Raw genomic sequence first — 26,638 nt, 5'->3', positions numbered from 1 at the left:
AGCTCAAAAATAAGTAAGAATAGGAGTAAGCTATTTTCATAAAAGTTTAAGAACATTAATGGACACATTGGTGGCTTTCCGTCATAATTAAAGAATTTAGATGATGGTTCATATCCACATCCCCATCCAAAAGACTTCCTTTCCTACTTACATACACTACCAAATATTTTCAAACAAATAACACAAGAATGTACTTTCAAAAATAAAAGGGGGTATTATCATCCCATCATGAACCAACCTAAACATCTGAGTAATAAATTCTAAAATAAAATCATAGAAAAAGATGGTGCATGGTTAAAACTATTAATATATATTTAAGACAAAGAGTTTATTTTTCAATAAGAAAACAAGGAAAGACAGCCCAACCTGATCCTGTACGCCTGCCCAATAGAACTTTCCACCATAATTAGTACTCTCTCCACCTCTCGAGGGAGGAGCTTAAACTCAGGGTAACCTCATGAAGTAAGGGAAAAAACAGTATAAATACTGCCGGATAGCTCTGAAGAAGGCACCCTTCTGCACTGCTCACCTGGGCACAGGAGGGTTCAGAAAGCTGCAAAGAAATCATCTCCAGGAACGCCGGCACCAGGTAAGTCTATCACTTCATACTCTAGTGGACCTCCATGTTAGCTTATTTGGAAATAAGCCTCAATAAACTGACTATTTGGTTTTTGTCATTTAAAAAAAATGACTTTCCACTAAAGTGTACTTGGAAAGTTTAATTCGTATCAGTCTACATAAAAGACAGACTTAATAAAATCATATTGGTAAAATCATGTCCTATTCAGTGTATTTTGGAACTAGTGGATGTTTCAATCTATGTTAAAGATACCGAATTATTAATATATGCATCCAATTATGGTTTCTGTGTGTCTTTTTTTAAAAAATCACTTCAGTTTTGCTTGATTACTTGAATGTGGTTTCCAATAACAACTAAGCCATATATTCATGTAACTAAAAACTTATAATTCTGATTTATGGAATACATTAAAAACAGGATAAGGTAAAAAAAAAAAAAAAAGGTACCTAACTACCTTTTAGAATAAAGAATTCATCTGTCCAACATCAGACAGATAAAACAGGTCAATAACAACACACTATTCTTTTCTGTTTTTCAGAATCCATCTGAGAACATGCTGCCACAAACAGCCCTTTTGCTGCTACTGTCCCTGAACCTGGTTCATGGAGGATTTTATGCTGAGCGATACCAAACACCTACAGGCATAAAAGGCCCACTACCCAACACTAAGACACAGTTCTTCATTCCCTATGCCATAAAGAGTAAAGGTAAACAAAACTGTGTATTTTGCTCTATAAACATATTGGTTGTTGCTTTCTACAATCTTAATGATCTCTTAAACAAAATTAACTCTATTTGGTGTTCAATTACCTTTGAACTCCCGAACCTGTCCGAAATATTAGAACAAAATAATTTATGGAAAAAGCAGGTCTATTCAAGAACATTAAAATCCTTTGTATAATGAGTATAGTAGAAAGATGTACCCAAAGAATAGTAAGAACTTTTATGTGTGCAAAGTTTTTCCCTCAAATGATGCTTTTGTGCAATTACCCATAATCTAGAAATATGAATCTAATAAAAATTAATCAAGTTTAAAATGTTTTAACTAAAAATAATTGACAATTGTACAAAGAGTAGCAGGTTTATCCATCTAAACAGTTGACCATTATTTACTTTTACAACCGATTCAGCCAGTCCACATATACAAAACTCAGTCTTAATTATCAAATAAAATCTAATGCCTTCCCAAGAAACTTAACAGACAAATGAAGCAGCAATTTTCACAGTTCTTTATAAATTTCTGTATGGTTTAGCAGTTAAGTACTCAGACTTATGAACTGCCTTGTACTAACTATGTGACTTCAGGTAAGTTACTTGTCCCCTCTGTGCCTTAGTTTCTTCATTTGTAAAAGAAGCAGCAGCTATCTCCAAGGGCTGTCATGAAGCTTAAGTGAGTGAATACCTGTCAAGTGCTCAAGTATTAGCAGCACTACGGGTACTCCTCCTCCTCACTTGTGGTGGTACAGGTGGGGTAGCCTTAGACACGATTTAACTTTGTTCTTGAATCCATTTCCCAACTGTTCAGCTTTCTCAGTTACTATGAAGTGAACTGAGGAAATGTATGTACACTACTAACAGATCCTCAAGAAAGGCAATTATTAGGTTTCACATTTGCTAATTCTATTTTAATAGCATCTGGCACAAACTGCCTGTAAAAATCTACTGAATTAAACTGAACAATCTGAACTGATTGCAGGACTCAAATTTCCTTTCCTTAGTATTTTTTCATTATAGTTATATATTTTACCTTGCAAATAATGCTAAGGGTATTTGCCATAAACTTTACAAATTATGCTTTTGGAGACAACCATTTTGAGCAAGTTAAACTTACAGGAATCTCTTCTTGAGAAAAACAAAATTTAAAGCAATTCATGGAAAGGGAGCTCAATGAAAACAAAGGCACAGGTGCATAACAAAAACTTCTGAACGTCTCAGAATACAATAATATATGAGAACGAGAAAAGTTACAGAAAGAAAGAATAAAAGATAAGGAAACCTGCTACTTTACTTGAAGCAACGAACAGCAATGTGAAATGCTAGGACAAACATCACTGGGTACACTGTTATGATCACTAAGTCACACTTTTTATAGTTTACTAAGATCATATGAAACAGTCTTGAGTTAAAAAGACTCAAGCATCACATGTACTTGGCTATTTCTGCAGAATAAATGAAAATATGTATCTTACTAACAAATGAAAAGTTGAGAAGCTGCATCTTAATTGTTAACTCCACTAAGGTCTCTACTTGATAATAATTTGAGGTGGAAACTCAAATACCTTATAATTCACTGGCAGGCACTAATGCACTGAAAGAAAGACAAAAGCCCACAATTTATACAATTATAACATTAAACTGATAACAGAAACACAAAGAGTGCCTATTTAATTCCTGGGCTCATCTGTTCAACACAGGCTCAAAGACAGCTCAGCCAAAACACACTAAATTACACTGCAAAGGACTGCAGAGCTGGTGGCCAGGTGGATGCCACATTCTGACATAATCAACCACTATTTTGGCTTGTGGCATTTCAGAAACTTTTCTGCTGGGTAATCATTTCTCCTTGAGGATGGTATCACCCTAATCTTTAATTTTTTTTCAGTCGGCAAGCAACAAACAGGGGCTATCCCCCAAAGACACAACAGAACTCACATTCTTTCTTGCATGAAGAGGTGGAGGACCTATTAGGGCAACATTCCAAGTGACTGAGATCACCCTGTCTTGGAACTTCCAGTTTCAAAAGATGCTCTATACAGTCATTTTCAGTAAGACTGTTTTTCCTCCCTATTTTACTCCCTATTTTAACATTAAACAGATTTCTAACCAGACCAAGACCATCATTTTTAGTATGGATACTGACCTTTAGGAGATTCAGAATAAGATTCTAAAGCAAACCCCATCTAACATAGCTTGCATTTGAAAAAAAATGTACTATTTTGTTTTCTACTTATTCATCTATTCTACTTGCAATGTATCACACCCCTTTACACTTATAGACATATCGTATATGTCCACTAAAAAGTCAATCTATCAATAAGATATGTATGATTACGTGGAGATCTTTTCCATAAACTAATTTTTCTCATAATCTTCTTCCTGATGTCATTTTCTGAAAATTCAGGGGTGAATAAAGTTCTATACATTTAAAAATTTGCAAAACAAAACATAACTCTAATCAGTACAAAATATCCAAGTCTAAAGTAATTTTCCTTTTTCAGCACATCTATTTTAATGATTCTGCTCTGTATTTTACATTTCATTTGTCACTAAATGTTTTTCAGATATCAGGAATCTCTCTACCCAGGAGAATAGGCAACTATTGTTGGCTAACTACTTCTTACATGCCAGTTAATTAATATGAAAGATTGTTAAAAATATAATAATGTACCAACAATTAACAGTTAATGGGAACTATACCCATAGGCATATGTGTTCAAAGGCAATTTACAATTTATTTCAATTCACTTAATATTAATTCCAATTTAGTTTTCATTTTGATTTCTAAAGCCATTAAAGACTTAGACAAAGTTTAAGTAAATTAAATAATCATTTTTGTACAAAAAAGGTATGGCTCAAAAGTCACAGCCAAACGTCATTTTCAGGGTTTTGACCAAACCATTCAACGATTATGCCATTTGCTAAATCTACCATTACTATGAACCATTTTCCAACGTGTAAGAATCTAAATAGTATATGAAGGCATTCCATCTATGTTCCTGAAAATTTATTAAACAGAAAGTGATTTTAATATAAACTCTGCAAGTAGACACTTAAATCACATGTCATTTTATTACCATTTTTGCTATTAAAGAATTTCTCTGAGAAAGAATATCTTATAGATGTTTATGATGATTGTTGCCTAAAGATTCTTTGACATGGTAATACTTCCCTAATTATATATCCTAATGGCAGTAATGCTCTGTTTAATCCCACCTTTGAATGACTAAAACCAAAACCGTGGACACCTCTTTAAGCACTTATCACATGGACACGTGTTTTGCTCCCTTGAGGACTCTTATAAGATGTGTCGTGTGCTTCCCCCACACTTGTGGCCCAGGGGCACTTTTCACACCGCAAGCAGTGAATAAGTGATTTTTGAATTTAATCCATAATATCAGTAGAAGTATTTAGTTCAAATGAACCCACAGCTTTATGAAATCAACAATATCTATTTGCATTAGTCAAAAAAAACTTTAGATAAATATTTTAATACTATTTTATATATACTTTGCCCATTAGATCTAATTCTCTAATTCTTTGTTTCGATTTTAAGTCAATTAAAGGAGAATGTAGGAGCTCACAGTATGTACTGAAGTTGAAAAAATTCAAACTAAATCTAAACTGTGTTCAGCAGAACCATGGCAGATATAAACTAGAAATCAATAGCACTTCTCACTGATGTCATATAGGCTAGCTTTTGAGAAAGACAATTGTTAGAGTTCTTAAATATTTTCCCATTATTTCTGCATTTGTCTCTTCATTCCTTTACTGTTAAATACTTTCCCCTTTCCTTTTGAGGTAGATGATTTTCTCCAAATAAATGGGGGTAAGGTAAATATTTCACCTGTACACTTTTCATTATTATTATTATTTATTTTGAGAGAAGAGGAGAAAGAGACCACAAGCAAGGGAAGGGCAGAGAGGAGAGAGAGAGAGAGAGAGAGAGAGAGAGAGAGAGAGAGAATCCCAAGCAGTCTCCACACTGTCAGTGCAGAGCCTGATGCAGGGCTTGAACTCAGGACCTGTGGGATCATGACCTGAGCCAAAACCAAGAGTTCGACGCTTAACCGACTGAGCCACTCAGGCGCCCCAGTCCCCCCTATACTCTTATTCTAGATGAATTCTTCAATCCCAGTTTATTTTTATGGATAATTAGGATCTAATGAAACTACTATGGTAGCCATGGTTTTATGAAACCGTGCCCTCTGGCAGTGTTTTTAAAAACAATGTAGAATGTGTTATCTGGAACCGTTTGAGCTTAGTCTGCCAAAATGGACTGACGGACACTGCCATGTCCTGTCCTGATTTATATTTCAAGAAGCAATGATCCCTTAACATTACTAATCATCCCTCTCTCTGGGTCTGTGTATCGGACATGTCTTTCAGGTGTATCAATAAGAGGAGAGCAAGGTATCCCTGGTCCCCCAGGCCCTGTGGGACCTCGAGGGCACCCGGGTCCATCTGGACCACCAGGAAAACCAGGCTACGGAAGTCCTGGACCCCAAGGAGAGCCAGGATTACCAGGACCACCAGGACCATCCACCACTGGAAAGCCAGGTTTGCCAGGACTCCCAGGAAAACCCGGGGAGAAAGGACTATATGGACCCAAAGGAGATATTGGACCACCTGGTTTACCAGGACCACGGGGCCCACCAGGGCCACCTGGAATCCCTGGCCCAGCTGGAATTACTGTTCCAGGAAAACCCGGACAACAAGGACCTCCAGGAGCCCCAGGACCCAGAGGCTTTCCTGGAGAAAAGGGCACACCAGGAGTCCCTGGTGTGCATGGACAGAAAGGGGAAACAGGATATGGTACTCCTGGACGCCCAGGTGAGAGGGGCCTTCCAGGCCCTCAGGGTCCCATGGGACCACCTGGCTCTCCTGGAGTAGGAAAAAGAGGTGAAAATGGGCTTCCAGGGCAGCCAGGCATCAAAGGTGATCGGGGCTTTCCAGGAGAGAGAGGACCAGCTGGCCCGCCAGGCCCCCAAGGTCCTCCTGGGGAACGAGGACCAGAAGGCATTGGAAAGCCAGGAGCCCCTGGAGCCCCAGGCCAGCCAGGGATTCCTGGGACAAAAGGTCACCCTGGGGCCCCAGGAATAGCTGGGGTCCCCGGGGCTCCTGGCTTTGGGAAACCAGGGTTACCAGGCCTGAAGGGACAAAGAGGACCTATTGGCCTTCCAGGGAGTCCAGGTGCCAAAGGGGAACAAGGCCCAGCAGGCCATCCTGGGGAACCAGGTCTGACTGGACCCCCCGGAAACATGGGACCCCAAGGACCAAAAGGCATCCCAGGCAACCAAGGAATTCCAGGCCCTAAAGGTGAAACAGGACCGGCTGGGCCTGCAGGACACCCTGGGGCTAAGGGAGAAAGGGGTTCCTCTGGGTTAGATGGAAAACCAGGGTACCCGGGAGAACCAGGCACCAGTGGTCTTAAGGGAAATCCAGGGCTCCCAGGCCCAAAAGGTGACCCTGGAGTTAAAGGACCTCCTGGTCTCCCAGGTCCTGTGGGCCCAGCAGGAGCTAAGGGAGTACCTGGACACAATGGTGAGGCTGGTCCAAGAGGTGCCCCTGGAATACCAGGTACCAGAGGCCCCATTGGGCCACCAGGCATTCCAGGATTCCCTGGATCTAAAGGGGATCCAGGAACTCCAGGTCCTCCTGGCCCAGCTGGCATTGCAACTAAGGGGCTTAATGGTCCCACTGGGCCACCAGGGCCTCCAGGTCCGAGAGGCCACACTGGAGAGCCTGGCCTCCCCGGTCCCCCAGGCCCTCCAGGCCCCCCAGGCCAGGCAGCCCCGTCCGAGGGCTTTATAAAGGCAGGCCAAAGGCCTCTTGTTAGTGCCAACCAGGGAGTAACGGGGATGCCTGTGTCTGCGTTCACTGTTATTCTCTCCAAAGCTTACCCAGCTATAGGTATTCCCATCCCATTTGATAAGATTCTGTATAACAGGCAACAGCATTATGACTCAAGAACTGGAATCTTTACCTGTAGGATCCCAGGAACATACTATTTCTCCTACCACGTGCATGTGAAAGGGAACCATGTTTGGGTGGGCCTGTATAAGAACGGCACCCCTGTCATGTACACCTATGATGAATACACCAAAGGCTACCTGGATCAGGCTTCCGGGAGTGCCATACTCGATCTCACAGAAAATGACCAGGTGTGGCTCCAGCTGCCCAATGCTGGGTCAAATGGGCTGTACTCCTCTGAGTATGTCCACTCCTCCTTCTCAGGGTTCTTGGTGGCACCAATGTGAGCATATTCCCAACCGAGCTAATGTAAATCTGCTTGAAAAGGCATTCTCCAACTCCACTGCGCCCCACAAAATGCATATGGAGGTAGGCAAAAAAAAAAATGTGACTAATTTTAATTTTCCAAAATACAGATTTGAGCTTTCAGACCAATAAACTGTCCCCCTGACAAAGCGAGCTGCAATGGTAAATCATATGCGAAGACTCTCTTGAATTTCTAGTCAGCAGCCTTAAGACTCTTTAAAGTTTTCTGTGAACTCCTTCAGTATTTAAAAATTTCACCATGCAAGTCCTACTAGGCTAAAAAAATAAAATGATCGCAATGAAACCCTGAAATGGGACACTAAATTACGTTAAATTTGATTTCAGAAATTCAGCATTTGTTTTTAAAAAGAAGCCTGTTTCTAACAATTAACAGGAGAACTTCTAGGAAACAATCAGGAGGTATCATATCTTTATAGAACTCAAATACTTGAATATTCAAATTTCAAAGACACTGTATACCCTGAGATCTTTCTGATGGTGCATTACTCGAAGGCTTATATGGCCCCTTCATCAAGATCTATTCAAACATACAGGTGCATATAGACTTACAGCTCTAATAAAACCAAAAGATTATGTTAAAATTACTCTGAAATGCAAGGTGCTTTAGCCATGAACCTTTGCAAACTTTTCTGTGACTGCAGGAAAGCTTCCTATATACCCTTCGTAACTTGGAAATGGGTGTCTAACCTATTTTATTTACTTAATACAAGTGTGATTAATTTGATTTCTTTAATTCCATCTTGAATCTTACATAATATGATATTGTGGGTTTACAGACCATTACCATATGTACCCTGAGCCTCCTATTCTAGTGAAAGTATAACTAACGTCAAGCGTTTCACAATCTGACTAGAAATGAAAAGACGTTATTTATTTATGCTCTGTACTGTATTTTTATATTGCTGTTTAAAACTTTTAAGCTGTGCCTCACTTGTTAAAGCATGAAATGTTTTACCTACTCCTTATTTACAATGCAATAAAATAACATCAACAGATTTTTGTGTTAATTTATTCGACAGCAGCAATCTGGTATTCTCAACCATTCTTTGAAGGCTTTTCATTTTACAAAGTTAATAAAAGTAAAACAGTAGTGGTAGGTGGGTGACTTTTACAGTTGTCACGGATACTCCCCTCTACTGGGGATGGGCATTCCCACACCCCCCTCCCCCAGCACTCAGGATGGACTGTGAAAAGGCCCCCACAGGACCCCATGGGACCTACCAGCCAGGGTGAAGGGCAGGTGACTGGGCATGGAAAAGTGAGACGATTACTCCAAAACAGTGATTTTCTTCAGGGAAGGACAAAGCAGGTGGCAGAGAAATATGTAATTTGAAAAAATATTCTGCAGTTACTATTTGCTGCCATCATGTCAGATTTTAGTCATAATATTTAGGATTACGTTAATATCAGCTTTTAAGAGCTGATATTACATTTTGATGGCTTAAATTACATTAAAAAGAAGGCAGGCAAGTTTATGTCAATCAAAAGACAACATTTCTCTAAGCTGAGAAACACTGCTCTTGAGCATCTATCAGTCAGCCCACTGGTTGAATCAGGACAGTCTGGTTGGAGTCAACGAGGTAACATATGATAAACCCATCTCTTTATTCCTTAGAAATATCCTCTGTGTAACTCAAGCAGACTGCGGATACAGCTGTGAAACCTTAGCTGCAGCTTGGCGATGTCTCTGCCCCATTCTGAGTCAGCCAATCCTGTTTTAAGCAATGAGAATAGAATTCTCACTTCCCCTACCAGTCTATAACCACGACATCAATGGTTATAGGTGTGAGTAATCTGCATTCCCAGGCTGGGAAATACTGAAGTGTGAACTTCAATTCTAGGGAGCCCACAGAACGACCCTTTAGGCAGGCATGTAAGAGACAGCATAGCTCAGAATACTGGCAATTATGGCCATGAACCAGACATGAATTACAGAACCTCTTAAAATGTAAACAGTACCAACTACATAGCAAAATTTAAGATGAACGTAAATCCTAACTGAGACACATAACAAAATAGGTAACTTCTAAGTAATTCATAAGACATAGCATTTAATAAACATCTATTAGAAAATCTCTCTTCACATTACTCACCCTTAAAAGCTGACATTTTATAATTGTGTTGTATACCAGCAACTATATCCTTCCAAAAATCAAATGTTTTTTGACCATTGTTCTGCTAAAAAAAAAAAAAATTCCAAATGTTAACATACGTAATAATTCTGTTTTCAAGCCCAGTAGAAAACACTTGCCAAACCATTACATTATTACTGTAATCTAAAACTGGGACTCATATTTTATGGGGCGCCTGGGTGGCTCAGTTGGTTGAGCATCCAACTTCAGCCCAGGTCATGATCTCATGGTCTGTGAGTTCGAGCCCTGCGTTGGGCTCTGTGCTGATGGCTCAGAGCCTGGAGCCTGCTTCGGATTCGTCTCCCTCTCTCTCTGCCCCTCCCTTGCTCATACTCTGTCTCTCCCTCAAAAATAAAACATTAAAAACAGTTTTTTAAAAATAAAAAATAAAATTGGGACTCATATTTTAGAAAAGGTAATAGATAGTGCTCGCTTCGGCAGCACATATACTAAAATTGGAAAGAAAAGGTAATAGATGTATAAACTCATTCTTCCGAATGATTTAAAAAAAGAAATCTTCCATGAAAATCACTGTTATGTGTATATATATATATATGTATACAATATATATATACAATATATATACATATAATTAAATATTAATATAGCTCATATAGGCCAAATAAAATAGAAATTTCCACTCAATGTAACGTCTAAAAATTATGTATTTTAAACACATGAGTAAATTTATGGTGTTATAGCTTTTGAGATATCAGAATGTGCCTCTTCATGTAGTGGGGCATCAATGGGGCTAAGAAACTTCAACTCCTAAAGTCCTAAAAGCTGGTTACTTTAGAATTCAATGCACTTTACCTGATTTCTATATAAAAGAGCAGCAAGTCTCTACAGGAGAGATAAAGGAGGTTCAAAACCCAAAATGTACACCATTTTTATTCAGATTTCTTTAAACCAGGAAGCAAGTAACATTATATTAAAACACATAACCCTACAACCCCTTGCTTTCTTGGAAACATTAACTGGTGTCCTTCTATCTAAACAAAGACAAACTACTAGGTATTTGTATCTAATTATATAAGCTCTGAAATATTTCAGGACTGATAAATTTGCTTGAAGTTACTATGAATAAAAAACTGACTCCAGCTCACGTAAATAACTTCTACCAACATACTAAAATTATTGCTCAACAGAAACTTTCACAAAAACATGACTAATTCTGGTTCAAAAATAAACCATTATCCATGTTCAGTTATCAACATGATCATTATGATTTTAAAAGACAACATATGCAAAAAAGAAAAGTAATTCTGACATAAAACTGGATTCTGTTCACAGGTCTTAAGCCCTAACTAAGTGTAACTTCTTGGAACCAGACATCTATTCAATCTTCATAAACAGTATGAAGTCTGCATGCATCAAACTGCTCAAAATGATGAATTTAAAAACTCCATCTCATTTTTTAATTTCATATTATTTAGAATGCTTAAGAACAGGTGGAATTTACTTACTTTTTTTTTTTTTATTCTGCTAATGAAACCAAGAAAATATTTTTCCACCTGTGTGGTCTGTTTTCTTTTTAGACTTTTGCACCCCCTGCTGGCGAATAGGTTTATTATCCTTGAGAAAAAAAAATAGTCACTGCTACTTAATTTTCCCAAAATACTCGACCAAATTTTGTTTTTCTTCCTCAGTCACTTCTACAACTACAGAGAGGAAACTGAGTAAAATCTCAACTCAAAAGACATATATAATTAAGTCCTCTGATTTATGACTAAATACATACCATAATTTCTAAAAAATGAGCTCCTGCTCACCTTTGTTAAAGAGTCCACGACTCTGGCACATAGAAGAGCTCCTGGCAGGTCGAAGTAGTTATCATAAAAATAATATTTTCCTAAAAAAGAACAAAAATTTAAACTGGGAATAAATTATTGCCTCATTTATGTGACACACAGAAACCTGACTAAAGAGACACCAGATTTTGGGTTAGTCACTTAAAGGGACCTCTATTTCAATTCAGAATGGCTCCATTACAGGCTACCATTGTCTTTTTTTTTGAGAGAGAGAGAAAGAGAGCGAGCGAGAGAGTGAGCACATGTGTATACATGCAGGCAAGCGGGGAAGGGGCAGAGAGAGAGGGAAAGAGAGAATCTCAAACAGGCTCCATACTGTCAGCATAAAGCTCAATGCAGGCTTGATATCATGACATGAACCGTGAGATCATGACCTGAGACAAAATCAAAAGCCAGATGCTGAACAGCCTAAGCCACCCAGGGAGCCCCTATTGTTGTCTTTTAAAGAAGGTTTAAGCTGCAAGAAAGTTAAAATATGATATCCATAATTCAAGGATTTCATGAAAAAAAATGCTTTTATGTAAAAATTAAAAATAGATTTACCCCAAATATAAAACGGATTATGAAAAAGCCACAATTTATGTTACCAATGTCACTGAATTTCAAAACAATCAGTCTAACATTGGAGTACCATGAAGTAATCAATACAACAGTGCCTTTCCATATCTGTGCTGGCTGGTCCACCTTCAGTGCAATGTGAGAATAACCAATGCACTGAGAGGAATAAAAAAAAAATAGCACATCATATCAGGACACAGCATACTAATGTTGGAAAATCTCAGGAGCACAGGACAGGCACTCCAGGATCTCATGGAAGAGAGGAATTTAATTTATCCTATTTGGCCCTAGGACAGAATCAAACTTGAGCCCTTCCTTGCTTGGTACAGATGTCACTTTCGAATCTGACATCCCTGGGCAGACACCTGATGACCCATGTCACATCCCTTTGACTCAAGTCTGATCCCAGCCATGGCCGTGCTAAATGACATCATCCCACCTAAGCACACCTGTGTCATTCACTTTCCCCAAAAGCCTGTGGAGTCCATGTGGCTCACGTGGCAAGCTCCAGGCACCAGTGGATGAGCCTCAAGTTTAGGAGACAGCGAAGACTTCTGTCCCTTGGATTGACAACTCCGGGAGGTATTCTCAGTGCTTCTCAGAAGTCCCAGTGGAACCCAGCCCCCATTGCTCCTTCCTTCTGTCTCATCGCCTCTAACATCTCACTCCTGTTTACCAGGACTGAGACCAACCACTTTGCTTTGGGCAGGGTGTGGGGTCCCAATGTCATAACCCTTGCACAAAGAGGAATCAAACAACCAAAGGTGAAGCCAGATTTTAGTTTAATGTAAGAAAGTACTTTTCAAATGGTCGTAACATTGAATGCACTATTATAAGTGCCTGATTTCGAGTCCTCCCTTTCTCCCATTTGTAATGTATGAGGTTCTGGAACACGGCTGTCTTGCTCTTTAGTGTCCACTAAGCACAATACCCAGCATATTGTAGGCCCTCAATATGTTTGTTAAGCAAACGAATGAATGATCTAATAGCAGAATGGACTTCTGGAATGAAGGAGTGTCGTGGGTAAATTAACAGGAGAAAACCCTCTGCAGGGGCCAGATGTCTATCCCTTTAACTGCCATTTAATGCTTTTTACTTCCTCATATCAAATTATTAAGAACATAAATGAAACAAACTCAAAGTTCTCCTTCTGTTAATTCACAAAATGGCTGTGTGGGTTTGTGTATCCTTTCCCTCAGTTAAAAACAGTTTGTTTTTTACTCTTTTGCAGCTGAAATTATTGGCTATTTTTCATTTTTTCATTTTATTAGACTATTTTTCATTCCTAAGAAAGGTTAGACTGGCTTTGTCAGTGTGAGGAACCAGGATCTGGAGGAAGAGGGAGATAATATAACATGTACATTTCTGCTCACACTTTGCTGTGCTGTAAGGCCACATAATACTCCAGGGTTCCCAAGACCTAAGACAGTGGGAACAGCTTTCCAAGGTACATTAACCTGTCCTGTATTTATTCTCTTGGCCTATGACACCAGAGTGGCCAGTTGCTCTGGGCACAGTGGGAGCAGCAGGTGTCCTCGTCACCAGATATGTGCCCTTGCTTTCCCCTCCCCTTTCACTCCCTTTATGGCCATTAACAGATGAAGTTCAGTTAAAGAACTGAAACACTGATCACGAGTCTTGGTTGGGGTCTAAGCAAATAACGCAGGGGGATAATGAAACTCCCTTCCACAAGGCAAGGGGCTGACTCAGTCAGCTATCAAACCTGGGCTGGATGACCACTCTGTGGACACACCGAGGCTTGTTCAGTCTTGACCTGTGAACTGGACCAGGCTGCTCTCAATGCCTCTTCCCACAACAAAACTCCAAGACTACCACATGAAAGCTTTGACTCTCTCCTCCTTATAAGCAGAGAGCTCACTGGCAATGAAGGGATTAGTGAGCTCAGTTCAATGAAACAAGCCTCCACAAGAAGATAAGTCCTAAAATCGTTAAGCTGTGCTCACAGAGAAACTGCTCCCCAAGAACCCAGTGCCAACAACTATGTACTTTACAAACCACATATTCTTACTGATAACAGAACAGAGGCACACAAATGACTGAAGGCAAGAGAACAATTTATGTTAGCTCACTTCTCCTGCAGGTGAGTGATATCATCTTCACTTAAATATGAACAAAGTGATGCCAAAAGTGGCTTAGTGTTTTGCCAGATCACTTGACCCAGCAAGGAACAGAGTCAATATGATCCAGGACCACCTGCCTCCACACTCCCTGTGGTTTCCGCTATACCAAGTTATTTCTGCATAATCCACCAGTTTAGAGGGAAGCAAGGTCAAAAGGACTTGCTCTCTGGAAATCGGCGGGTAAGGAAAACCATACTCCTGCCAGTGCAAGAACCTGAAAAGTGATTATCAAGTAAATGATCAGTAAAATGTCTGTATCCATCAATGCTTTAAATTCCCTAAACATACTGGTAGGGAATGCACTTGACAATGCTCTACTTAACTCTGGGAATGAGTACGCTCAAAGTAGATGGAAACAGCTAAACCAACTGGTGTTCATGAAAATAAAGGTTTTATTTGGCAATACTGATCAAATTTTAAACCTACATGTCTTTAGAGCAACTGTACTTCTAGGAGTGTACCCTGAATGCATTTGCACAAAAGTGAAAAATATACATATATGAAAACATCACTGCAGGCTTGTTTGTAATGGCCAGACACTAGACACAAAGTCAGTATGCACTATGGATGGACTGATGGACAGCACTGGATGGCAGAGCACAGCAGCATTTAACAGACTGAAGTACATCTCTGTGTGCTAATGTGACAGGATCTCCAAGATGTCAATTAAAAAGAGCACAGTACAGAAAATGTATGATTCCTTTTGGTATTTTTGAGAAATAAGTTCAAGGAAAGGGGATTCTGGGGCCAGGGGTTGGAGATAATTACTCTTCATTTTACTCTTTTCTATAACTAAATTTTCTAACCATTTGCTCACAGTATTTTTTTTAACGTAAACAAAATTTAACTGGGTTGTGGAATCATAGGCCAGTTTTTTCTTCTTTTATAGATCTCTACATTGAAAAAAAGTTGTATTAAAAAAATAAATAAATAAAAATAAAAAATTAAAAAATTAAAAAAAGGTGTATAACTTTTTTTTTTTTTTTTAATTTTTTTTTTCAACATTTATTTATTTTTGGGACAGAGAGAGACAGAGCATGAACGGGGGAGGGGCAGAGAGAGAGGGAGACACAGAATCGGAAACAGGCTCCAGGCTCCGAGCCATCAGCCCAGAGCCTGACGCGGGGCTCGAACTCACGGACCGCGAGATCGTGACCTGGCTGAAGTCGGACGCTTAACCGACTGCGCCACCCAGGCACCCCAGGTGTATAACTTTTTAAAGGCAAAGTTTTCCCTTACAACGTGGCAGAAACAAAGGCCTTTGTCATGTGTCACCACCACCTGACCACTGAGCACAGGAAGGGGAAACACCTCCCTAACCAACTCAGTTAAAGAGGAGATAAATTCCAAGGTCATCCTCAGAGCACTCCTGGCTATACTGAGCACCAGAGGGAAGCTGCTGATTCCAGGAGGTGGCGCCCACTAGCAGCCAGAGGAGTGGGCAGACTGTTGGTCCTACTGGGTGAATGCTCTTTTCTTGGCTGAGAAATACTTTACTCCTTTAATGTACTTTACTCCTTTAATGAATGGATGGCAGAGTGAAACACTTAGCTCTGTGCCTGGCCTTTCTGGGAGGAGGGCAGCTATCCACAACTGACTATGTCTGGAAAGACAACAGCAGTCCTCTATCCTCAGCGGAGTAAAGGGCAACATAGACACCCATTTCACTCCCACCAGCCATTTGGACTTGAGATGTGTGAAAGCATCGTGTATTGATCCCCAATGTGAAATATGTTTTCCTACCGATTTACTTTATCAGGAGTACTCATTTCCTGACACTTTGATCTCAGTACAAAAGCAAAACAAACTCTCAAAAGACAGAGAATATTACAAAGCAAACCTAACTATAACAAGGAATAACTCCAACTATATTCTTACTACATTTTCTTGTTTTTTTTTTTTTTAAGATTTTATTTTAAGTAATCTCTACACCCAACATGAGCTGAAACTTACAACCCCAAGATCAAGAGTCGCATGTTCTACCAACTGAGGCAGCCAGGTGTCCCCCGCCCCTGCCCCGGTTACTACATTTTCTGAGGAACAGGTGCATTTCAAAAGTGTAGTGTGAAAGAAAATGGCACAAACATTTAGAACAAATGAAAAACTAACAACTATAACATAACAAGGTCTATGTGTTTATAATAATGTCTTAAGCATTACTTGTTAATTTATGCATATCAACGTCTACAAATAAGTTTTGAGAAATCCATTCATGTTCTTTAAAGACAATGGGAAGGGGGGCGCCTGGGTGGCGCAGTCGGTTAAGCGTCCGACTTCAGCCAGGTCACGATCTCGCGGTCCGTGAGTTCGAGCCCCGCGTCAGGCTCTGGGCTGATGGCTCAGAGCCTGGAGCCTGTTTCCGATTCTGTGTCTCCCTCTCTCTCTGCCTCTCCCCCGTTCATGCTCTGTCTCTCTCTGTCCCAAAAATAAATAAACGTTGAAAAAAAAAAAAAAAAATTAAATAAAAAAAAAAAAAAAAAAAATAAAGACAATGGGAAGAAAGATATGAAAATATATGAAATCATTTAAAATAAGGGAAAAGAAAAGACAAAGGCAGAAGATACTAGAACTGAGAGTAAAGAAGAGAATTCAAGAAAACAAGAGAACAAGCAAACAAGAGAGGTGGGTAGTATGAATACGAGGAGAAATGTGTAATGGAGAAATAAAAGGACTGAGCATATAATAAACTAAAAAAAAAATAGAGAAGACTGAGGAATGTATTATTCCTAGGTGCTAGTCTTTTCACTCCAGAACAAGTACAAGTAAAAGGAGCAATCAATGAAACCCTAAATGAAGCAGAACCAACTCCCAAACAGGTATCAGACACAAGGAAAGCATCGTATTCCTATCACACCATGGCTGCCCCCTGGTGTAAACTGGCCGACAGGAGGCAAGAATGGCACGCTTCATGCCTTCATGCCCCAGGTTCAACATCCAAAACAAAAGGAGACGTTAATGGTGGTGCTGCCCCCCCCCCCCGCCCCTGAGCCATACCTGATCGGCAAGCCATTCCCGTGTCAGACATGAAGTATTTCCACTCCTTCCCACCATACTCCTCTGCCAGCGCCTCTGGAGCCATCATCTTTGTGCCATGGCTTGCTCTGGTTTGGGGAGATGGGAGGGGCAGACAGACAAATACAACAATGAAAGACAAAACCAAAACTATACAATGCTTTACATTCTTTTAACTATGATTGAAGAGAGCTAAGTACACTGTTAAGAATCTGATAGTTGAGTTTAAGGTCCTGGTCAAAGCTGCATTGAGTATGTATACATACATACTACACTTCAGCTCTAGTTGCCCAAGGCAAGAAACATGCAAATGAATAACAAAATAATCAGAAGGGGGGCCACACCTGTTGTAGTTATCTGCACTTAGCAGCGTGAGGTCCAGGGGAGAGTATGAGTTCGTAGCGTGCAAAAAGAATGATGTATCAAAAGGGAGAGTATGTGCCAGGGGTAACCTGTGCTGAGCGTCCTTTCCTTCGACTCTGATCACGTCAACAGAAATAATAAATCGCATAGCTGTGGCCACGTTGGCTTGCCTCTACTATGGGTGCTGGGGGAAAAGCGGATGCCCACACCCTGGCCCGCTCTGTAAGGCTCAGAGCAGTGGCAGCGGCAGCTTCTCATCTGCTTGTCCCACTCCCCCCAAATACTCCAAGTGCCCAGTGCACCCTGAGAGGAGGGAAGGAAAGGGAATTAGTACTGAGTGTGAGAGAGACTGATGAGGGTTGGAGTAGGCTAGAAAAACTTCCAGAAGGAGCTAAAATACAACAGGAGTCTTGCACGAGGGGGACAAATTTGGATAAATGGAGAAGGAAGGAGAAGTGTGCATAGACCACCAACTCCTACCCAACATTCATTCTCTTCTTAGTAAAAAGAAATCTCACTTTATTCCAGGCAACTGTGCACTCATCTAAAACAACATAATCTCCAGGCTCTTTTGCAGTAGAGGTGATCAATGAGATGAAGCAAGTTATTAAAACTCTCCTGAATTTCCTGCAAATATTTCTAGTGAGCCGAATTTAAAAGAACTAGACCTTTAAGTCCAATGCTTCTCGATCTGTACTTAAATAGTTAAAACAATTCATACGAAGAAACAGAAGCACATGATCTGTCATCTGAATGATAAAAATAATAATCTTATTTAACCTGTACTTAACAATCAAATGCTATATAATAACAAAGTGTCCTGGAGAAAAAGTTTAGATTTCACAACTAAATTTTATTACCTGAGCACGGTGCCATTATCTGCCAATTTAATGAAGTTCCCATCTTCCAGATCCAGTGCCAAGCCCTTGCAACTAAAAATAGAAAAATTTGATTACTGATCAATTCATAGATTCGGCTAACCCCAAGCAATAATAATCTATACTTCCAAAAAGTCACAATGCTAAAAGGGATTCTCCCATGCAGGTGAATGATATATTGGTTAAAAAGACCAAGAATATCCAAGAATTCTAAATTTTTTTTTTATTTATATATGAAATTTATTGTCAAATTGGTTTCCATACAACACCCAGTGCTCATCCCAAAAGGTGCCCTCCTCAATACCCATCACCCACCCTCTCCTCCCTCCCACCCCCATCAACCCTCAGTTTGTTCTCAGTTTTTAAGAGTCTCTTATGCTTTGGCGCTCTCCCACTCTAACCTCTTTTTTTTTTCCTTCCCCTCCCCCATGGGTTTCTGTTAAGTTTCTCAGGATCCACATAAGAGTGAAAACATATGGTATCTTTCTCTGTATGGCTTATTCACTTAGCATAACACTCTCCAGTTCCATCCACGTTGCTACAAAGGGCCACATTTCATTCTTTCTCATTGCCACGTAGTAAGAATTCTAAAATTTAATAGCATCCACAGAGCAAGTATGTAAGGAAAACTGCCATGTGGGAAAATGAGAGACAGCATGTTTAGTTTGTAAAATCCTTAAGCTTTAAAAAAAGAGGAATTCAAAAATTAGAACAAAAAAAGGAACATTATTTCATGTCTCTGTTAAAATGTGCAAGTATTTTTCATTAAATAAAACACACACATACACACACACGCACACACACATTTAAATTCTGCCAGATAAGCTCTTAGCCAGAGTCTCTCCTATATTCTTTAGAAATTGCCTCGATTTAGGTCAGGTTTTAAAACCTTGCCCTCTGGGCAGGGCATACTATTGAAAACCACTAAAAGAAAGTCAAATACTAAGTTTCAGGTTCCTCACTGCAAAAGACTTGTGGGATTTGGGGAGAGAGGTGGGTACAGATTCATTTTATGAATAATAAAGCAAGGAAGTATAATGCCACCAAATACCAAGAGAATTAAACAAAAAATGACAGGGTACTTTAGAAGCATTACTGACTTTGGTCCACAGTAAAATTTCCAGAGTCAGCGGTTTTATACAGTGAAATATTTGTGTTTCTTCTTTTTACAAAAGGGATACATCAAAAAGGACTAACCAAACACTGCAGAAATATATAATAGATGAACATCATTGCTCTAGAATTACTTTTGTATGTGTTTTTCATGTGTTTTAGATTTATTATTAATTTTCAACTGACCAATTTTAAAGTGTTAGATTTTTATTTTGTTGTTTAGATAAGGAAGAGAGACAAAATAAGCCTTGGCAAGTAGAGAACCCTAAGAGTAAGCAGTAAGAGTCTTAGAGACAGGAACGTTTACCCAAATTACAGAAAACCAAATGTCCCAGTTCAGACATTTATTCAAAACATGATTCTTCCTCTTCTACAGTTCAGTATTTGAAGGGCAATAAAGCAAACTTTCTTTTTTAAGATGTAAATTTTAAAGATAGTTCTTAATAACCTCTGAAACTTATGACAAACTTAAGCCATACAGAAACATCCAAATTAGTCAAGAAGCTTTTAGCCTATTTACATATTTAATTAAACAAGTCTAAATTTAAAGTAGAAAAGATTTTAATTAATGAAACATAAAACTTTTAATAGAGAAAGCATTTTGTCTTTTGACTCAGTTTCACATTTCACTTTCTGTCTCCACAGAAGAAGCATTAAAATTTTATCAGCAACATTTAAGAAACAGAGGGAATGGGCAGCCCTTAAAAAAAAGAACTTACCAGAAATCCCAGTCCTCTGGGGTCACAGTTAGTAATTCTTTGTCATACCCTTTCTCCTTGACCAGGAACTGAGCAAAGCTATTATAAATGAGCTATAAATAAGGGGAAGGAATAAAGAGAAATTAAATATAAAATTCACTATTCATTCTGAATTTCACAGACTTGAAAACCTACTGGAGTCATTCATTGGGCAGATGGGAGAGAAATATCTCTAATTGTGAAGTTCGGCAGTTTAATCCCCTTGTACAAGCAATTTATCCACCCCTGAAAGCCCCAGTAGCTGTTGTGTCTTTTTCCACTGCAGAATTACACCATCAATATACAATTACATAACCAAGGATGACTATTATCTTACTCCTGAATTCTAATGGGTTGGAGATCATTAAGACTTGAAAGCTTTGTAAACTCATTTTAAACATATAGACCACTCTATCATTATATCTATCCTTAGCCCATTCTTAGTGGAAAGTGCTTATGAGGCACTGGGTTTCCCCAATTCATAGATTATTTCCCCGAATAAAGGACATCGAAATTGTCACTAAATTGTTTTAGTTTTGTCACTGTCACAGGGGAGTCTCAAAGGGAAAACACACATAGAGACAAGGCAGATGATCTGAAGGAAGAATCAAGGAGCTTCCATCAGATACAGGAAATACCTCTTATTTCTTTGCTTAAGGAAACTGAAGGAAAAGGACAAAGAAAGCTTCAGGAAACAAGTACAAAGATAAATGCTCTGCCGATGGTTGATAGATCTTCCGATTTCTCGACAACAACAAAATCCCAAGTGTTGGGGTAATGTGTCTTATTTTTTTCTAAAGAGTTGGCTTGATTTTTAAAGAACTGTGTATACCAAACAAAGAGGAGGCAGAAGGTGGATGAAAGTCCACACTGGCCCTACCCCATTCTCCTTCCTTGAGGGTTCTTAAGTCAGCATCAGATGCCCTCGGACCTGAGGCAGAATGCTGGTCTGGGGTCTGACTGAGCAGTGTCTGAGAAGATTCTTGAGCAACTCGACCTTTCTCCCATATGTTAAGCCATGACAGGTTTTGGCAGCATGAGACAGCACAAGCGGGAAGAGAGCAGAGACACAGTAAAAGGAATGGGAGAAGGCCTCCCTGAGGTGATGATGTTTACACTGACCTCTGCAAGATGTAGCAGTTAGCTGGGTGAATCCAGGGGAAGGGGAGCACACCAAATCCAGAAACCCAGAGACCCACACACATCTGGATTTGGGAGTTGGGTGTGAGCATCAGGGAACGAGTGCAGAGAAATCAAAAGCTCCCTGTCAGGGGCGCCTGGGTGGCTCAGTCGGTTGAGTGTCTGACTTGGGCTCAGGTCATGATCTCAAGGTTCGTGAGTTCGAGCCCCGCATCAGGCTCTGTGCTGACAGCTCAGAGCCTGGAGCCTGCTTCGGGCTTTGGATTCTGTGTCTCCCTCTCTCTGCCCCTCCCCCGCTCATGCTCTGTCTCTGTCTCTGTCTCTCTCTCTGTCAAAAATAAATAAACATTAAAAAAAAAAAGCTCCCTGTCAAATAGAGCTGTTCTCTATTCTAAAGCTAATTAAAATCACTATACATTCACTCCCATGCAATGCAATGCGACCCTGATCCAGGTCAGTTGTTAACAGGCTTACATTATGTCAACACTACATATCAGCACTTCTCAATCCTGGCAGTGATTCAGAACCAGTGATGGCTCCTAAAACCACCTGGAAATTTCAGGCCTCCAAGATAGGGTGGGGTCCAGGTGAGGCCATACAGGATTCCTGAAGTCCAGAGATGACTGAAAATCATTGGCTTTATGCATTATACAGATTTTCATTGAATCATTAAAAAAAAATCAATCAAAAATGGACTGAGTCACTCTGAGGTACAAAGTACTATGGGTAATAAAAAATACACATCATGATCCTGACTGCAGGGAACCAGTGCTGTGGGATTAACAGATGTAAAGTGCTTTAGAGCAGTGCCTTACATACAAGTAAATTCAACTGAAATATTTGCTATTATCAGTCATATATATGCTGGTTTAAAAAAAAAAAGTTCTGATAAGTACCTTTGCCCATTTCCACATATCAATATTCTCACCACAGCCAGTTCCAAGCTACCAATGCTTACTACATACCATTAAACCTGCCGCCTCTCGTCAAGGCACTTTACTCAGTCTCGGACAACAGGAAATTCTCACCCCTTGACAATACTGATAAAGATATGGGCATATGATGCCACTGAGACTTGACACCTTCCTGAGAGAAAGGGGCCTTTTCCAGCAGGGCTGCCCTTAGGGGCATCCACAGCTATGCTCCTCACCTCGCGGAGAAGTTTCTGCGATAGGAGAGAATGAGGCCAATGTGTGGGGAGAACCAGAGAATAATGGTGCTGAGGAAAATAAGGGAGTCTGTGCCTTTGAAACCCATCCTAGTCCCAAGGCCCGAGCTCTTGGATCTTTTTCTTATACTGAGTTACCCAGATGCCTTCATGGCACAGGGCCTCCATGACCAGCCCTCTTCCTCTCCCAGTGTCTCACGTGCCTAATAATGCACACTGAACAGCAGCTGCAAATTGTGAGTTGTATGCAGACTACAAATTATGTTTGGTTCCCACTTAAGGTTGCCAGATAAAAACATGAAATGCCTAGCTAAATTTGATTTTCAGATAAACAATGAATTTTTTTAGTATAAGCACATCCCATGCAGAACACACATATAAGAAAAAATGGTTTTGTTATTTGAAATTCAAATTTAACTGGTGCTGTATTTTTCTTCACTAAATGTGGCAACCCCATAACCCTGATGTGTTTGAAAACAAACTAACATTTAAAAGTTGAGAGACTTCTCATACAAGTTCAGATTCCTAACTGGTCTTAAAAAGAATTAGTTCTTTTAAGAGGCTCAGCCCTGGGACACCTAGGTGGCTCCATCGGTTAAGCTTCCGACTTCGGCTCGGGTCATGATCTTGCAGTCTGTGAGTTCAAGCCCCGCATTAGGCTCTGTGCTGACAGCTCAGAGCCTGGAGCCTGCTTCAGATTCTGTGTCTGCCTCTCTCTCTGCCCCTCCCTTGCTCACGCTCTACATCTCCTTGTCTCTCAAAAATAAATAAACGTTTAAAAAAATAAAATAAATAAAAATTTTAAAAAGGAGACTCGGCCCCTACTTCCTCATGGAACTTGGCAAGAGTCAAGTGTGGCTGTGCCTTCAGAAGGCAAACACACTCTCCTGGCTATCCCAGGCCCTGCTCCCACTCACAAATGGGGGTTAACTGCTTGGCCCCTTACCCTTCTGAGTCTGCAACCCCAGGAGAGCACAGGGATCATCATTTCTAGGACGCCTTTCCTGAGCCCCCAGGTGAGGTAACACATCCAGTCCAACATCTGCACATAGGCATTTATTAAACGCCTATGATACTGATGGGAGAGGCACTCAGTGTTCTATGACGCAATCACCACCGACTTCTCCAACATCTTCTGCAACTCCCCACCTGCCGCGTGACACCCAGCAGTTCCCTGAATTGTTTCTCACCTCTGGGTCCTTGCCCTGGCTAGATTCCCTCTGTCTGAAGTGCCCCCCTCTGCTTCCTCACCTGCCAGCTTTAACTCTTGTGTTGGAACCCAGCTCAAGCATCAAGTGTCACTCCAGACCTCTCCTCTGGGCTTTCTGGCTCACATAAAGCATGGTGGTGGGAACAGAAGCCAATTAGCAGGGTGACTCTGGATAAGCTGCTTATTCTTTTTGTGCCTTGCTATCCTCATCTCTAAACAGCGACTGTGACAAAGCAAATACCTCGCACAGTTCTTGTAAGGATCTAACCAGTTCATTTAAACTGAATGCGTATTAGAATAATGGCTGTGCCATCTTCACTTATTAAAATACCTATGTTTTTATTCAGTTATTCCTCAATTACTTATTGAACCCCGTATGTGCCAAGCACTCACCTCGGCACACAGAACACACAAGAAACTATCAGGGATACTGATGTCAAGGAGTCATGGCTCTAGACTCTAGGGGAAGATTCTGACAGGTTCACAGGAAATTTTAAGCCATGTGTAAGTGCTATGAGAAATTAACGGTTTTGTGGAAGATTGGAAGATGGGCTGGTGTGGAGGGAGGGTCTCCAGACACTAGGGGCAGGCAGTCTGCAGCAAGGTGCAATACTGCCCTCACCACAGGGGGCTGAGCTGAACTCTTCGGCATCCTCCCCTGTTACAACGCCACCCGCAGGCCCGTGTCCATCTCAGCACACTGCTGGTATTTCATAAAAGATTTCTCAACCAAACAGGATCCGTAACACACTACTAGGATACTTCCGATCTTTAAGCCTCACTTATATTCGAGGTTTGTAAAAAAGAATCCTTTTACTGCAGGGTCTTGCATTCTGAGATTTTTATGCTCACATATGCACAAAACGGGTTCTAACATGACAGTGGTTTAAGTTTCTTCAAAAGAATCTTTGACTAAAAATTCCTGTGATTTTTTTTTTTTTTTACCATTAGTTTCCTTGTGAAACCAAAGTAATGGGGGAGGAAGGACAATTCCCCTTAGGGTGTGGTATCGTAAATACTCCACTCCCCCTTTTTCCCAAAGTTCTGGGAGGACGCAAACTTAGTAGACGGTTGCTAGGATTAGAACTTATTCAGAGAGCATGCAGCACGTAGGAAGTGCGCAATAAATGTTTATCTTCGTCTCTTGGTAGGAGACAAAATTTGGGCTAAGATTCTAATGACTTTTCGGCTAGTGCTTCTTCAAAACACCACACAATCTCTCCCTGACTGCAGTGTTTAAAAACTGACAGGTGGTCGCGTGGACACGCTAAAAGAAAACTGCACACAAGGAAAATAGAAGCCCAGGTGGCTGCATCGTAGCGCGGCTGGTGCCCAGAATGACTTGCAAGGAAGTTCCAAGGCCAGGGTTCTGCAAAAGACATCCCCAGTTCCCCTGGCCCCGCCCTGCCTTCCGTCCCAGGAACCGCTTCCTCATCTCGATTTTGCACAGATTGCCCCTCTGCCCCTTTCCTTCCCACGGCTCTCTCAAAGTTGGCTAAAAGCTGAGCTCCATAAGCCGGTGCCGACGGCTCGGGAGGGGCCCGGGGATGCACATTTCCGCCCAGCCTCGCCGTGGGAGGCCGAGTTCTGCGCAGAGGCGCGGCGGCTGCAGGGCCCCTGGCAGCGGTCGCCGCGGGAGCCGGGAAGAAACTCCAGCCCCGGCCGCCATGGAGGTGCACGCCGTGCGCCCCGGGCAGCCTGCGCCACTCACCACCGCGCTCTCGGGCAGGTTGTAGCGACACAGAGTGTGGTCCAGGTCGAAGCCGACCACGTCGCAGGCGGCCAGGGAGAAGTGCTGAGCCATGGCTGCGCTGGAAGCACCGGCGAGCGCCTCAGGTGCCGGGAGGGTGCGAGGAGACCGCGGACGGGACGCCGCGGGACGCTGCGGGACGGGACAGGACGGGGCCCGGCAGGGGCGGGACGGGGCACGGCGGGGCGGGGCTGCGGCCACCCTCAGGACGCAGCGCGTCTGCCTCCAGCGCTTCCCGCGCCCGCGAACGCCGCCCCCGGCCACGCTTCTCCCCGCCCCTCGCGCGGCCCGCCTGCCGGCGCCTTCCCCGCCGCTTCGGCGCCCTGCGTCCCGCAGACGGCGGCCGGCCGGCTCCCCGCGCCCTACCGATGTCCTTCCCCCGCCCCGCAGCCCCAAAGGCGGGTGTGACCGGGGGGGGGGGGGTCATGTCACCACTGCTGAACCTGGGGATACAGATGAATCCCTGTTGGCACGCAGCCCTTGCCACAAAATTAACCGGGGCTCCCCTTCGTTAGGAAGGTGCCACAGAAACCAGGACACTGTAAAGTTAGACCCGACCCTTTGCTCTTGTGCGGAATAAGGTAAGATGGAGAAAATTCTACCCACTAATACCCTCTGACACAGTTAGCCTAGAATTTGGAAGATCTTTTGCCCACGTGCGATGAGTTGAATCTTTTTGTATCTTCCTAAGTAGTCAAATAGATCTTTCACTATTTCACCTTTTGGAGTGAGTTAACAAATAGTTTTTAGGAAAGAGTTAGAAGGACCATTTTTGCAAAAATGACACTAATGATTAAAGAAACCAATGTTGGCTATTTTGTTATTTGGTTATTCTTTTTTTTTTATTGTAATGAATTTTTCAATGAAAGGACATCAGAAAGTTGATAGAACATGCTGCAGAGTAGAGAATTTTCTGCAGACAGATGGTTTTCAGATTTATAGTGGACAAAATGATTCAAGTGACAATTATCTGAATTCTCAAGGACTGTGTATAGCTAATATCATTTTAGATGTATAGGAGAAAAGTT

At 41.3% G+C, this 26,638-nt stretch overlaps 2 protein-coding genes across 3 annotated transcripts in view; one reads left to right on the top strand and one right to left on the bottom strand.

Moving 5' to 3' along the window:
• Window positions 1-8,592, top strand: part of COL10A1 (collagen type X alpha 1 chain) — a 45,370-nt gene extending 36,778 nt beyond the window's left edge. Inside the window, exons 2-3 of the mRNA XM_025925363.2 lie at window positions 1,119-1,287; window positions 5,687-8,592. Coding sequence (XP_025781148.1) covers window positions 1,134-1,287; window positions 5,687-7,557 — 2,025 coding nt within the window. The 5' untranslated portion in view covers window positions 1,119-1,133 and the 3' untranslated portion in view covers window positions 7,558-8,592. The remainder of the gene's footprint in view (window positions 1-1,118; window positions 1,288-5,686) is intronic.
• Window positions 1-25,789, bottom strand: part of NT5DC1 (5'-nucleotidase domain containing 1) — a 143,032-nt gene extending 117,243 nt beyond the window's left edge. Inside the window, exons 1-6 of one of the 2 annotated variants that reach the window (XM_086707643.1) lie at window positions 25,572-25,789; window positions 20,325-20,416; window positions 18,475-18,546; window positions 17,234-17,340; window positions 11,502-11,581; window positions 9,691-9,772 (exon numbers count right to left, since the gene is read on the bottom strand). In XM_086707643.1, the coding sequence (XP_086563769.1) occupies window positions 9,691-9,772; window positions 11,502-11,581; window positions 17,234-17,340; window positions 18,475-18,546; window positions 20,325-20,416; window positions 25,572-25,664 (526 nt within the window). In that variant the 5' untranslated portion in view covers window positions 25,665-25,789. Of the gene's footprint in view, window positions 1-9,690; window positions 9,776-11,501; window positions 11,582-17,233; window positions 17,341-18,474; window positions 18,547-20,324; window positions 20,417-25,571 lie in introns of both variants that reach the window. The other variant, XM_086707642.1, reaches the window with a different exon arrangement.
• Between the last annotated feature and the right edge of the window lie 849 nt (window positions 25,790-26,638).

This window comes from Puma concolor, chromosome B2, assembly GCF_028749965.1.
Source record: "Puma concolor isolate L17-30 chromosome B2, mPumCon1.1.hap2, whole genome shotgun sequence".
Taxonomy (NCBI): domain Eukaryota; kingdom Metazoa; phylum Chordata; class Mammalia; order Carnivora; family Felidae; genus Puma; species Puma concolor.
This window is presented reverse-complemented; position numbering and strand designations above follow the sequence as displayed.